This window comes from Lynx canadensis, chromosome E2 (assembly GCF_007474595.2).
Source record: "Lynx canadensis isolate LIC74 chromosome E2, mLynCan4.pri.v2, whole genome shotgun sequence".
NCBI lineage: Eukaryota > Metazoa > Chordata > Mammalia > Carnivora > Felidae > Lynx > Lynx canadensis.
Window position 1 is genome coordinate 41,525,838 of NC_044317.1, and position 15,117 is coordinate 41,540,954.

The window sequence follows — 15,117 nt, forward strand, 5'->3', positions numbered from 1 at the left end:
CTTCGCTGTCAAAGACAACATACTTCCGTGTCGACCGGTGGTTTAAGAATAAGTCCTAGTTCTCGGGGTTTGGTGGGCTAGGTGTCACCTGGCCTGGTGAAAATACTGCATCACATTTTAACGTGGCAGGTCATGTATGCCCCTAGGCATTTCTGCTCTCGGTCCGAGTGTCCTGGGTGGGGACGATGAGGCAGGCAGGCCCTCCTGTCAGGCGGCTGTGAACAATCCCTCGCCAGGGACAGTGACAGTCCTAGTCCTGCCAGTGACCCGGCTGGGAACTAAGGCACTCCAGGCATGTGCAAGCCCTCCCCGGCGCCAACGCTCCTCCCACAGGCCGCCGCGGGTGTAGGCCTAACAGCCAGAATTCACCCGGCGCCCCCTGCGCGCGCCCCGCCTCGAGTTCGTCCTATGTGACACGGGCCTGGGTCCCCAAGCTCAGGAAGACCGCCGGGGGCGGTAGGACCGGCGCCCAGGAGCTGCCGCCGCGCCAGAACCCGGAGCCCGGAAGCCTCACGCCGCCGCCCGCCATGAACGGCTCCCTGCGGCCGGGCGCCAGCAGCTGGCGACGGGCAGCCACCATGGTGCTGGCCGCTGGCTGGGCGCGCCCGGGCCCCGCCGCCCCGTCGCCGCCCCCGCCGCCCGCCGAGGGCTTTCGGCTGCTGCTGCTGCAGCGCTCCGAGAGCCAAGGCTTCTTGCCCGGGGCGCACGTCTTCCCGGGGGGCGTGCTGGACAAGGCCGACCACTCGGCCGACTGGCTGCGCCTCTTCGCGCCGCACCACGGGCCGCCGCGTTTCGGCCTGGGCCCCCCACTGTCGCGGCCAGCCTCCTTCCCGGGGCTGCCCGACCCCGCCGACGAGGACGGCGCGGCGCTGCCGAATGACGTAGCCTCCCGCATCTGTGCCATCCGCGAGGCCTTCGAGGAGGCGGGCGTGCTGCTGCTGCGGCCGCGGGACGCCCTGCCCACCGCGGCCGAGCCCGCACGCGCCCTCGCGCCGCCGCCGGGCCTGGACGCCTGGCGCGACCGCGTCCGCCGCGACCCGCGCCACTTCCTGAGCCTGTGTGCGCACCTCGACTGCACGCCCGACATCTGGGCGCTGCACGACTGGGGCGGCTGGCTCACGCCGTTCACGCGCTCGGGCGGCCGCCGCTTCAACACCGCCTTTTTCCTGTGCTGCCTGCGGGAGCCGCCGCCCGTCTACCCGGACTTGACCGAGGTGGTGAGCTGCCAGGTAGGGCCTGCGGCGCCGGCGTGGGGACCCACCGGAACTTGAGAATCAGGGCCCCCCGCCAGCAGCCCAGGCCTATCTGGAACCTCCCTATAAGCCCAGCACGGAGGCTAATCACAGGTCTTCCCACCCCCTCATCTGTGATGGGGTTACAGCCCGGGGACCTAACCTACCTAACCTCTTAGCCTGACCTACCTTAAACGTGCTCGGAACACTAACATTAGCCTACAATTGGGCAGAATCAACTAACATAAAGCCTATTTTATAACGAAGTGTTGAATAGCTCATGTAATTTATTGAATGCTGAAAGTGGGCAACAAAGGTGGTAATGGTACAGAATGAACGCAAGGGTATCATCAATTGTTTACCTTCAGGATCACACGACTCACTTGGGAGCTTGCTCATTGCTGCTGCCCGGCACTACCGGTGGTGAGTACCTAGCTGCGGGAAGACATCAAAATTCAAAAGTAACTTTGCTGCTTGAATGTGTATGGTTTTTGCAGCATCCTAGAATTGCAAAATTGTAAGTAGAACCAGAGTCGGGACTGTCTGTATCTTCCTCAGAGCCATACAGCCGATAAGTGACTGAGCGAGCAAGGCAACCAGGTTGCCCCACTCTCAACCCTGCAGGCCAAAGCCAGGACCTTGGTGAAGTGCTCCTCTGCTTCTTCGAGAGGCCTTGACTCTGCCTCTCAGGTGCTTCCCCCCAAGAGAGCCCTTGGGGAGATCCCAGGAGTTGTGCAGTGCTGTTCAGGTGCCAGGCTCCTTCCTGAGCACGTTCCCTGCATTAACTCATTTCATGCCCACTCCATTCCATGCAGTATAATTATGTCCTCAGAGGACATACTTTATATGATTTCAGTCTTAAATTTATTGAGACTTTTTCTATGGCCACAAATATGGTCTACCTTGGTGATTGTTCCTTTTGCACCTAAAAAGAATAATATGTTCTGTGCTTGCTGGAGAGTTTGGAAAAATGGCAATTAGGTTAAATTTGTTGGTAGTGTCTTTCAGCTCTTCCATAGTGTTTTCTTGTTCCATCAGATACTGACAGGAATGCTGACATTTTTTTTCAGATTTGTTTTCTTTTAAGTAATCTTCATACCCAACGGGGTGCTTGTACTCACAACCTTGACACCAAGAGTCACATGCCCTACAGACTGAGCCAGCCAGGTGCATCCCAGGAATGCTGACATTTTTAATGAGTAATTGTGAATTTGTCTTTTTCTCTATCAGGTTTTGCTTCAGGTATTTTGAAGCTTCCTTGTAAGGTGCTGCCGAAACATATAGGACTGTTAAAGCTTGATGGATTGACCCTTTGGTTATTATGAAATACCCTCTGGGGCATCTGGCTGGCTCAGTCAGTTAGGCATCTGACTTAGGCTCAGGTCTTGACCTCATGGTTCGTGAGTTTGAGCCCTGCATTGGGCTCTGTGCTGACAGCTCAGAGCCTGGAGCCTGCTTCAGATTCTGTGTGTGTGTGTGTGGGGGGGGTGCCCCTCCCCTGCTCACACACACACTCTCTCTCTCTCTCTCTCAAAAATAAATAAACATTAAAATTTTTTTTTGAATAAAAATAAAGTATGTTTCTTGTAGGCAGCACATAGTCTTCCTTTTCTTTTTTTTTAATTTTTTTTCAACGTTTATTTATTTTTGGGACAGAGAGAGACAGAGCATGAACAGGGGAGGGGCAGAGAGAGAGGGAGACACAGAATCGGAAACAGGCTCCAGGCTCTGAGCCATCAGCCCAGAGCCTGACGCGGGGCTCGAACTCACGGACCGCGAGATCGTGACCTGGCTGAAGTCGGACGCTTAACCGACTGCGCCACCCAGGCGCCCCTACCTTTTCTTATCAGTAGTATAATTTCTGCCTTTTAGCTGGAGTGTTTACATCATTTATATTTATATATGTTTATATATTTAAGTATTTATATTAATTCAAACCTACCATCTTTTAGTTTGTTATCTGTCCTATCTATTCTTTGTGTGTTTTTCTTTTCCTGACTCCTTTTGTATTATTTGAGTATTTTAAGGACTCTGTTTTACCTCCATTATTGACTTATTAATTAATCTTCTTTGTGGTTACTCTAGGGTTTGCAATACATAGCTTTCATCATGTATCATGTTGGAACCTGACAACAGTATACCTGCATTTCTCCCCTCATGTCCAATAGCTATTGTTGTCATACATTTGACTTTTATTGTTATTATGAACTCTATAGTGCATTGATTAATTTTCCCTAAACAGTCAATCTTCGAAAGACTGCAACAATGAGTAGAAAATGTCTTTTATGTTTACCTGCATATTTACCATTATTACTGCTCTTCATACCTTTGTGCAGATTAAAATCTACAACTGGTTTCTTTTGGCCCAAAGAACATCCTCTAATATGTGTTGTATTTCAGGTCTTCTGACAATGAATCTTGTGAATTTTGTTTACCTGAAAAATACTTTATTTTGCCTCCATTTGTTTGAAAGATATTTTGGCTGGGTATAGAATTCCAAGTTAACATATTTGTTTGTTTGTTTGTTTCTCTCAGTGCTTAAAGATGTTGCTTTGGTATTTTCTGGTTTGTATAATTTATGATGAGAAATCTGCTTTTAACTCTTTGGTCCTCTGTGCCTAATGTGTTTGTTTTGTGTTTGTGGCTACTTTAAATATTTCTTCTTAGTCACTGGTGTTCATCAATTTGATTACAATGTGCATGGTTTTCTTTTTGTTATTTGTTTCTTCAGATATTTTTCACCTCCCCCTCTTTTCTGGGACTCCAATTACATTTATGTTGGACTACTTGAGAATGTAACTGATAACTTGTTCATTTTGTTTCAAGTATTTTATCTCTGTGCTTTATCTTGAATAGATTCTTCTGCTACGTTTTCAAGTTCTTTTTCTCTTTTCTTATGTAGCATCTAACTTGCTGTAAATAGCATCCTGTGTGTTTTTCATTTCAGATACTTTTCATTTTTAGAAGTTCCATTTAGTTTAAAAATATTTTCTATTTCTCTTATCCTGTTCATATTTTCCTTTATGTCTTTGAGTCAATGGAACATACTTACAACAGTGGTTTTAATGCCCCTTTCTACTAATTCCATCATCTCTGTAGTGTCCATGGACCAATTTGTCTTCTAGTTAGGGGTCACATTTTGCTGCTTTCCTGTCATGGGTCTTGCAATTTTTTATTGGATGTTGGATATTGTGATTTTTATGAGTACTGGATTTTGTTATGTTCCTTTAGAGATTGTTGAACTTTTCCTGGCAGGAAGTTGTTATTGCAAATTAACTTGATCTTCTTGAGATTTTTTTTTTTTTTAAGTTTCTGTTTGGAGAGAGAGGCGGAGAGAGAGAGAATCCCAGATAGGCTCTGTGCTGTCAGTGGGCAGAGCTCGATGTGGGGCTCGGACTCATGAACCGTGAGATCATGACCTGAGCCAAAATCAAGAGTTGGACGCTTAACCAACTAAGCCACCCAGGCACCTCTTATTTTTTAAAAGTGGTTTTAGAGTAGTTCTATGATAGCCTTTATTCTATCAGCTGCACTTCTAATGAGACCCTTCTGCTGAATGCCCCTTATATTCAACAAGGTCTCTCCACTGTGGTTGGAGGAAATTTTTCCTGGCCCTAGGTGAGTCCTAGAAAGTATTAGTCGTAAAGTCCCCAAGTAACTGTTCTTTTCTTAGAAAGCATGTTTTCCAATGTCATGTGGTTTCATCTTATGCTGGCATAGATTAGTGTTTTGCAAAGACTAAGGGCATCCTATACAGATTTTAGGAGCTCTACTCTATATAGATCCCTCCTCTCAGGTACCATGTCTTCCATATTCTAGCCTGTATGGGCCTTTCCAAACTCTGTTCTCTGTCTCCTCAGTAAGTCAGTGAGAATGGTATAGGTTAGGTTCTCTTTCCTTTTGCTGTGATCTGACGATTACCTTTAGGCAGAAAATCTTGGCAATGGTAGAGTTCACCTCATTTGTTTTTCTTTTCTCACAAATTACAATTCTGCATTTTTCATTGTCTGAAAATGATTGATTCATAGATTTTGTCCACTTCTCTATTGTTTATATCATGTTGGAGAAAGATAATTCTAGCACTGATGGCTGGAAGAGGATATTTTTTATTTTTTTTTTATTTTAGAGGGACAGAAAGAAAGAGCGAGCACATGAGTTGGGGAGAAGGACAGAGGGAAAGAGAGAATCTTAAGCTGGCTCTATGCTCAGTGCAGAACCTGATGCCGAGCTCGATCGCATGACCCTGCTGCGATCATGACCTGAACTAAAATCGAGTCAGATGCTCAATCAACTGAACCACCCAGGCGCCCCTGGAAAGATTTCAGTAAGCAGCAGTTCTTAACCTAGTCAAGGCCGGTGATTCTCAACAGGAGATGATTCACCCACCCACCCCTAGATACATTTGGCAATGTCTGGAGATGTGTTTGAGTTTCCTAGTTTGGGTAGTTCTACTGGCTTCTACTGGGTAGAGCTCAAGGATGCCTCTGACCATCCTTTAGGGTACAAGACAGTCACCCACAACAAATAATTATCTGGCCTAAAGTGTCAAAGGTTTTGTGAGCAGTGCATTACAAGTAACAAGTAACCAATAAATGATAAGCTCTCTTAACCTATGGTCTGGACTAACCTGAATAGGTTGAATTAAATGGGTTGTACCTATTGTTTAGCCCTTCATCTTGATTGTTATCACTGAACTCGTGTGGAATTGATAAAAGAGAGTTCTATGTAAATAACTTACAGAGTGGGTGGTCCTTTGAGGCCCGAGCATTGTTTTCCAAAATGCAGCCTTGGCAAGTTGAGAATAACCCGAGGTGATCTTATAAGTAGATTGTTTGGTCCCATAGATTAACCATATGCATTCCTCAGGGGGAAGTTTAGGCACGTACAAGCTTTTACACCTTTGGCCTATAGTTATCCATGGCAGAAATCAATTTCAACTTCCTAGATTGGGCATGAGAATCAGTTTCCATCAGTGTAAATGGATATTTCGTCAGTCCGTTAAAGAAAGACCCCTTTGGGGTTATTTCATATTCGCTGAATCAACTCCTTTTATCTAAATGTGTATGGAAGTAAGGCTTGGGAAGGAGGAAAGGTCACAGCAGTCAGGTCACTTAAGTTAAATGGGCAAATGCTGTCTGGTTGGTACTATGCTGTTATTATTAGTTTTTAAGTTTATTTATTTTGAGAGGGAGAGCGAGAATCTCAAGCAGGCTCCGCGCTCTCAGCACAGAGCCCAACATGGGGCTCAGTCCCACTGACTATGAGATCAAGACCTGAGCAGAAATCAAGAGTCAGATGCTCGACTGACTGAGCCATCCAGGTGCCCTGATACTCTGCTGTTATTACATTCCTGGAACGATAGGCTGAGTCATGCCTCCTGACCTTCCTGAAAGCTCCTTTTGCTCCTCTTTACCCCATCGTAACATGTGAACTTGTCATGCTACTTTCTGATTGCTGAAGGCCCCATAGGGCCTGAGAGAGCTTTGTCTTGTTCACCACCTCCCCAGGGCCTACCCAAGGCACCCGTTTGTGGGTGGAATGAATGGGCACTGAATTCTTAATCTGCTTTCATGAGTTAACACCGGACAGACTTCTTTTTCCCCTGGGAGTGACCAGAACCAGCTTGCCTTCTTGCATCTTCTGCCTTCTCTGCTGAACAACCCCCCCCAGGTCAATGCTTGGTGATCTATCCTAGTTGATTTATTGGTCCTTAGGATCAGCGTCCCATTAACCAACCTCTTGTGAGGGTGGAAGGTCAGCCTACATTTCATTAACCAAATCTTTTCATGTTGTCTTAGAGGATTCTAGCAAGGCACATTAATACATTAATTGTACGACGTCAGTTAGATTTGGGTACTGATCTAATGATTTCAAATCTTCCATTGCCTCTGGAATAAACCTTAAAACCCTGGCCATTGTCTTCCACAGTGGTCATCTCCATCAGAGACAACTGAGAGTTTCATATCGAAAAAAATTTGGTTAGCACCCCCACAGTTCTACGAAATAAGAAGGCTTGGAAACTTTGCCTCTCTCTCTGACTTGCACAAATTTTGTTTGGATGGTGCATTGGAAGAGATGGAAAGATGGCTGCCGATCACATTTTTAACTGCTGATGCAATGCTCCAGCTTTTACCAGGTAAGTCAGTGAAGCACAGTGTTCTTCTTCTTTTTTTTTTTTTTTTTAAGTTTATTTATTTTTGAGAGAGAGAGAGAGAGAGAGAGAGAGAGCGAGCATACAAACTGGGGAGGAGCAGAGAGAGAGGAGACAGAATTCCAAGTAGGCTCCACACTGTCCGTGCAGAGCCCGATGCGGGGCTCAAACCCATGAACTGTGAGATCATAACCTGAGCCGAAATCAAGAGTTGGATACTTAACCAAAGCCACCCAGGCGCCCAGCACCGTAGTATTCACATTTAATGCACTGGGCTGTATGGCAGTATTGTGCAACACAGAGACATGAATTACCATCTATTTTACACAATACAGCAGTTTATTAAGTAAGGTCCAAGTCCATAAAATATCCATGGTGTTTATTATAACCCAAAGTTCTAAGTAAGTCACTTTGTCTACACACATGTTTATTTAAATGTTTCCTAAATGTTTACAAAGCTCTTTCTCATATGATATCTCACTTTTTTACACTTTAATTTTGAATTTTGAGAATGAGTTATGAAGTTGAAAACTTGTGTTTTTAACTACACTCTGTTAAGAACTTGAATTAGGAGAAATTGTCGACTTATTTGAATTAGGGAGTCTGTTGGCAGTTGATTGTTGTGGGGTAAGTGCTAGGTGGGGGTTTTGTGGCAGTTTACCTTTTAAATTTTTTTTAATGTTTATTTATTTTTGAGAGAGAGAGAGAGAGAGAGAGGCAGAGCATTAGCAGGGGAGGGTAGAGAGAGAGGGAGACACAGAATCCGAAGCAGGCTCCAGGCCCTGCGCTGTCAGCACAGACCCCAACACAGGACTTGAACCCATGAACGGTGAGATCATGACCTGAGCTGAAGTCGGACACTTAACCGACTGAGCCACCCAGGTGCCATGGTTTTATGGGTGGGGCTTTGTGACCTGCTCATGGTTACTTGTCTCAGTTTACAATAGCGACAATAGTTGTTACTCATCCTACAGTAGTACGGTTTAGCAGTTTTGATGTGTAAATGATAATTTATGTAATTTAACTTTAAAATTATTAGAACAGCCCACACTGAAACCCAAAAATGTATGGGTATCAAGGCCAATATTAATACCAACTAGGATAAAGAGTCATGGGTTAGCCTAAAAGTTATAATTCGTGATGAAAAATGCCAAGTCATAAATACTTATGTGCCCAAAGAAACTTTTTGGCTGGGGAATGGGGAATTGGGGGGTGTGGGTATTAAAAACACGAGAAAGACATTGAGGTAGGCTCATAAAATCGGAGTTACTTAACACCTATCTCCGTTCCAAACACATGACATAGATCGATACCGATGTGCATGTCACTAATATATTGGAATGTTTTATAAAATAACACTTTGTGGGCTCAAAATGTTATTTTTCAGGAGATGAACTGTACTTAGAAGATTCAGACTTTGTAGAGAATGTTATGTCCACAGAAAAAAAGACTGGAGAAATCATGAAGGAAGGCAAGACATTTCACCGAATGGTGTTACACAGCCGCCATGTGTACAGTGTCCACGTGACTGTCCAGTCAAAGCATAAACATGTTTATCCTAAGACCTACGTAGTAAGTCAGAGCCATCTATAGAGGACTGCTTGCTTGTAAGCTGGCTTGCTTGAAGTTGTCCTGCTGAATACCGGAGGTCGACTGGACTTGCTTGGAGCATAAGGACCTTTGTACAATCTAGTACCAATAGTCTAATCTGATATAGTATAATATACATTTCAAGCGTAATATAGTGCTCTCTTGCTTATTTCATCCTTTAAACCTCATGGTATCACACAAATGTAATTAATTATTAATGATCCTGTTCCCAGAATGAGGGGGGAAGAAAACCTCACAAGGGCTTCCACTTCTGAATTATTATTTTATTTACTTACTTTTGAGAGAGAGCCAACAGGGGAGGAGTGGAGAGAGAGAATCCCAAGCAGGCTCCATGCCGTCATCGCAGAGCCTGACATGGGGCTTGAACTCACAAACCGAAATCAAGCTACTTAACCAACTGAAGCACCCAGGCACCCATCCACTTCTGTATTATTTTATTATTAAAAGTTTAAATAAGATGTTCTACTGCCGTTGTCTTTTAACTGTCCACTGCATTAGCGCTTTCCTTGACGTGCTGAGGAGGTGCAGCCATGAATTCCTTAGACTTGCCCGTGAGATTAGTTGAAGGGTGTCTGATTACATGTGAATAGCACACTGAGATGACACTCAGGTGACGTTATTTTCTTGTTATGTCTTTAGCTCGATGATTAACACACAAATCTGTTTGATACCAAAAGGCATTAGTGATTAGGCCTACCAAATTGGAAACCTTTTAGTTCCCATTTTAAAGAAGTATGAAGCCACAACAAAAACCATATTTATTTTTACTCTGGGGAGCAGTAGCTAATAAATACAAAGAGATTAAAGAGATGTAGAACTATTCATCATTTAATGGTGTTTTATTAATGATGCTTATTTTCAATGGTTTTTAATATGGGTCATTTTTTCACCTCTTAAGAGGAATAATGTTTATTGATTAAAGATGTGAAATGTTTAAGACACTAATTCTGTTTCAGATCTTTGACTATATTATGTATCATATGATGGACTTTATTTTTCATGAAATGTCTTATTTTTCCTACCTATAAAATAGTGGTATTGATCAATAAAGTATATGTATATTACTTAATCTTTTTTTTTTTTTAACATTTTGTTTATTTTTGAGAGAGAGAGAGAAACAGAGCATGATGCTGGGGAGGGGCAGAGAGAGAGAAAGAGGGAGACACAGAATCAGAAGCAGGCTCCAGGCTCTGAGCTGTCAGCACAGAGCCCGATGCGGGGCTCGAACTCACAGACTTAATTTTAATTTTTAATTTTAATTTTTTTTTCAACGTTTTTTATTTATTTTTGGGACAGAGCGAGACAGAGCATGAACGGGGGAGGGGCAGAGAGAGAGGGAGACACAGAATCGGAAACAGGCTCCAGGCTCTGAGCCATCAGCCCAGAGCCCGACACGGGGCTCGAACTCCCGGACCGCGAGATCGTGACCTGGCTGAGGTCGGACGCTTAACCGACTGCGCCACCCAGGCGCCCCCAAACTCACAGACTTAAAGATCATGACCTGAGTCAAACTCAGACAGTTAACCAACTGAGCCACCCAGGTGCCCCTGTATTACTTAACCTTGACTAGAGGAAACCATCTAGATAAGTGGTTCTCCATCCAGGGAGGCCACTTTTGCCCTTCAGGAGACATTTGGCCGTATCTGGAAACATTTTTGGTGGTCACAACTGAGAGTGAGATGCTGCTACCATCTAGTGGGAAGAGGCCAGGGATGCGGCTAAATATCCTACCATAAATAGGACAGCTGTCCACAGCAATCATCTGGCCAAGGTTGAGAATCTCTGATCTAAAGGAAAGTCTTTCTTCAGTGAATGGTTCCAACATGTAAACTGTGAGAACCATATACTGTTAGCATTCCCCCGGCTCCTGCACCTACAAAAGTCCTCCTTACTGACTTTGGCTTTGGGCATCATATTCTTTCACTCTCACAGGAACCAGAATGTAGCTGGAAGAGAACTCCGTGAACACCATTGTTTTGCCAGTTAGAAAACTGAGGACAGACCCACACAGCTGATTAGCGCCGCCGCTGAGTGGCACCTGATTCTCTGTTAAGCAAGTGACATCTATTACCTATCACCAAAAGCAGAAGAGCCAACAGTTCTGCCCACTGCGTCTGGGGATTCCAGTCGCCAAGGACACCACAACACAGCCAAGCATTGGATGGAATAATGCCCGATTCACATAGAGAAGAAGCAGAGTAAAATCAGCTCCAGTACCGTGCGTCAGTCCCCCATGGCCCACAGGTGTTCTCCCTGTAGCCAACACAGGGCAAGTGACCTGCACGCACACCTGTTGTGCTACAGAAGGACCCCATCTCGCTGCAGTGGACACATATAATACGGGGCTGGCCAGGTGTCATCTGATGCACACGCTTGTGCAGAGCAAAGGAGTACACGTTGAGTCTGAAACAGGGAAAGACATTCCCACACAAAGGTGATGAGGCCAGCGTGGGCTGTGAGGACTCTTTCCTCAGTAGGGAAGCCTTCCAGGCTCAAGGCCCATACTTAGGCAGCGGGGGGAGGGTCAAAAGACCGCATGACACTGCCTTTCCCAACCTTTCTAGTCCTGCACCGTTTTTGCTGGAGTTACATGGTTCAGTGGGTGATTTGGGGGAGATGTGACAAGTAACGTGAGTTAACTTTTCCGCATAAAGATGTATTTTTGTTGTCGTTTTCATCTGAATGAAACCTTTGTCTCCTTTCCAAGGATGCCTTTTGGGAGACTGTCACATGACTTCCAGCTGTCACAATACCCTAGTGCCCTGGCACAAAATAGGGCCACCCTCCTGAACTGAAAAAGAGTGTTGTTTTAGAGCCTAGCTCGTGAGTGCTTGTGGCATTTACCATATGCTCTCTCTTACTTCCTGTATTCAAGCTACCTGGGCCTCAGATGCAGAAACAGAAAGCTGACCACTTGTTCCCATGGCTCCTCCTTCAAGTCCCCTTCCTGCCCATGCTCGTATCCCTACTGCCTGCCATCTTGTTTGGGACACAGCCAGGAAAACCCATTTTCTACGATACTATACAGTTTCTTGAAACTGAAGGGACAAACTCAGGAATTAATACAAAGTCAGTATTCATTTTCACTACCTACAACTTTTTTCTGATTCCTTTGAACAACTTCCATGGGAATCCCAAACTGGGCTGGCGTCAGTATTTCAGGTTAACATGGCTTGTCCTCATGGTTCTTTGTTTGTAAGAGTGTGCTGTACTGTGGGAGACACAAAGGGCTCAGATATAAGGGGGCTTCTGAGGGATAATTGTGGGGGAAGGGCCCTCATATTTGGGCATATGTAGCTATTTTATTGTTTCTTCTCAAACCCCTATTTTGTTTTTAACTTGTCTGCAACTTTGGCGTTTTCCACTTCCTCCTCGCTCTTTAGCCACTCGTCTTTTTAACTTCTTCTCCTCTAACTGACCTTTAGCTGTTAGAGCCTCTCAGGACTTTTTCCCAAACTCTCTACTGTCCTTGGGTGAGGTAAGCACCCAAGGTCACAACCTCCAGGTGCTGTCCTTTGAAAAGGAAATTGCTTGCCCTGTGCTTTCTCTTTCCTTCTCACTGGCTGGACATTGTGGCCACTGAAGCAGTTCCCTGGGACCCAGAAAGAGAAGCCAGACGGTAGGGCATAACTGCCTGCCAGGCTTGGACTGCTCACCTCTTGCTTGTTACATGAAAGAAAATATAAATCATTAATCTGGGGGTCCCTCTGTGAAAACCATTAAGCTTGTTTCCTAACCTATATAATTTTCCTTTTTTTTTTAATTTAAATTTTGTTTTTAACGTTTATTTATTTTTGAGACAGAGAGAGACAGAACATGAACGGGGGAGGGTCAGAGAGAGAGGGAGACACAGAATCCGAAGCAGGCTCCAGGCTCTGAGCGGTCAGCACAGAGCCCGACGTGGGGCTCGAACTCACGGACCGCGAGATCATGACCTGAGCCAAAGTCAGACGCTTAACCGACTGAGCCACCCAGGTGCCCCTATAATTTTCCCTTTTAAGGAGGTTCCCTCAGCAGTCTTCCCTATACCAGAAACCTACCAGTTATTTAGGCCAAAAATATTAGTCGTTCTTTTCCTTTACTCTTATATCCTATATTCCTAAAAGTCCTCCTTCTCCTTTATTCCTATATCCAGGTGAGTAGCAAGTCCTGTTGATTCAATTGCCCCCAATTGTCTTGGAATTCCCATCGTCTGTGCTGTGCACTGTCATCACCTTAGTTGAGCCACGGTAGCCCTGCAACGAATGTAAGGGCCAGTCTCTCCATTTTCATTTTTTTTTTTAAGAGATTTATTGTGTTCTTTTTTATTTATTTTCAGAGAGAGTGTGTGCAAGCAGGGAAAGGGCAGAGAGAGAGAGGAAAAGAGAGAGAATCCTAAGCAGCCTCCACACTCAGCATGGAGTCTGATGCGGGGCTCGAACTTATAAACTGTGAGACCATGACCTGAGCCAAAATCAGGAGTCAGACACTTAACCGACTGAGCCACTTGGATGCCCCCCCTCCATTTTCATTCTTAACCTCATGATGCTCTCCTATTGAACTGGAAAAGTGCTCTTGCATAGAAATGTAAGTCATGTCCTGTCACCGCCTTCATCAAAACCCTTCAGTGGCTTTTCTTCACACTTAAAACCTAAATTCACTGTGGCCTGCAAGATCCCACCTTTCTCTCTGATCTCATACACCCGTCTCCTTCTACACTCCCGTCAGAAGGTCTTCTTTACTTACTCAAAGTTCTTTCCCACCTCAGGATCTTTGCACATGTTGTTGCCTTAAAGCAAACCTGGATCTCTGAACTATGTTTGTTCTTGGGTCTCTCTGTTACTACCACCTCAGGAAAACAGATGAAGATGGGCGCCCAACATGTGGATTACTGGCATGAATAAAAGAAAATTCCAGGACAAAGGGAAGAAAAGCCTTATTTGTTTATTTAATGTTTTTATTTACATTTGAGAGAGAGAGAGAGAGCCTGAGTGGGGGAGGAGCAGAGAGAGAGGGAGACACAGAATCTGAAGCAGGCTCCACGCCCCGAGCTGTCAGCACAGAGCCTGATGCGTGGCTTGAACTCATGAACCATGAGATCATGACCTGAGCCGAAGTCAGACACTCAACCGACTGAGCCACCCAGGTGCCCCTAGGAGAGCCTTATTTAGAGAAGAGAATAAAGTTTCCTCGAGCTGAAGGAAAATGTTGATCTTCAGATAAAAAGGTCCTGCTGTAGCCAAAGGAAAATTAACAGAAATTGTCCAGTACCTGGATGAGTATTGAATTTCAAAGATAATGCACAGATTTTCAGGAAGAAAAACAGAAGGTTGCTCACAAGGGCAGAGAATCAGGCTTCTGAGTGTGTGTCACAGAATAACAGGATATACTGAGTGGGGGACAAGGATGTATGTACTCAATAATTCTATTGCTTGAAAGCCACCGATAAATTTTCATTTACATCTGGGCTCTGAAAATTCCATCTGTTCTGAAAAAACTCACTTGATAGAAACACTATGGCTGAGTGAGAGATTAATCAAAATAAAAACTTTTAAAGTAGAAGGATGTGGTAGAAGTCTAAATGGTGAGTGTGAAAATCAATTAAATATAGGAGATAAGTGTGAATAATATGTAAAATACTGCGTTAAAAATAATTCATATTTTAACCTATTTTAGAAACAAAAGGGGCACCTGGGTGGCCGACTTCAGCCAGGTCACGATCTCGCGGTCCGTGAGTTCGAGCCCCGCGTCAGGCTCTGGGCTGATGGCTCAGAGCCTGGAGCCTGTTTCCGATTCTGTGTCTCCCTCTCTCTCTGCCCCTCCCCCGTTCATGCTTTGTCTCTCTCTGTCCCAAAAATAAATAAACATTGAAAAAAAAGTTAAAAAAAAAAAAGAAACAAAAAACATGTCTTTTTCATAAAAATAATTTGGTTAAATAATCCCAGATTATGTTATCTGAAACAGGAAGTGGCTATGGGAGGAATGAGAAAAAAACAGGAGAGGATGAAATCAACAGCCGCAGCTTTGTGACAAACACCTGCGTAGGTGCTCGCTTCAGCAGCATTGGTACTCAACTTGGAACGATACAGACAAGTGGCCCCTGTGCAAGATGCCACACAAATTCATGAAGGGTTCCATATTTTT

At 44.8% G+C, this 15,117-nt stretch overlaps 1 protein-coding gene and 1 pseudogene across 1 annotated transcript; both read left to right on the forward strand.

The window, feature by feature from the left end:
• Positions 1-375: 375 nt before the first annotated feature.
• Positions 376-9,315, forward strand: NUDT19 (nudix hydrolase 19). Its single transcript, XM_030299154.1, has 3 exons — positions 376-1,229; positions 7,161-7,368; positions 8,771-9,315. The coding sequence occupies exons 1-3, from the start codon at positions 528-530 to the stop codon at positions 8,974-8,976; spliced, it is 1,116 nt and encodes a 371-aa protein (XP_030155014.1). The 5' UTR covers positions 376-527; the 3' UTR covers positions 8,977-9,315.
• A 5,703-nt stretch (positions 9,316-15,018) lies between these two features.
• LOC115503628 lies at positions 15,019-15,117 on the forward strand (annotated as a pseudogene).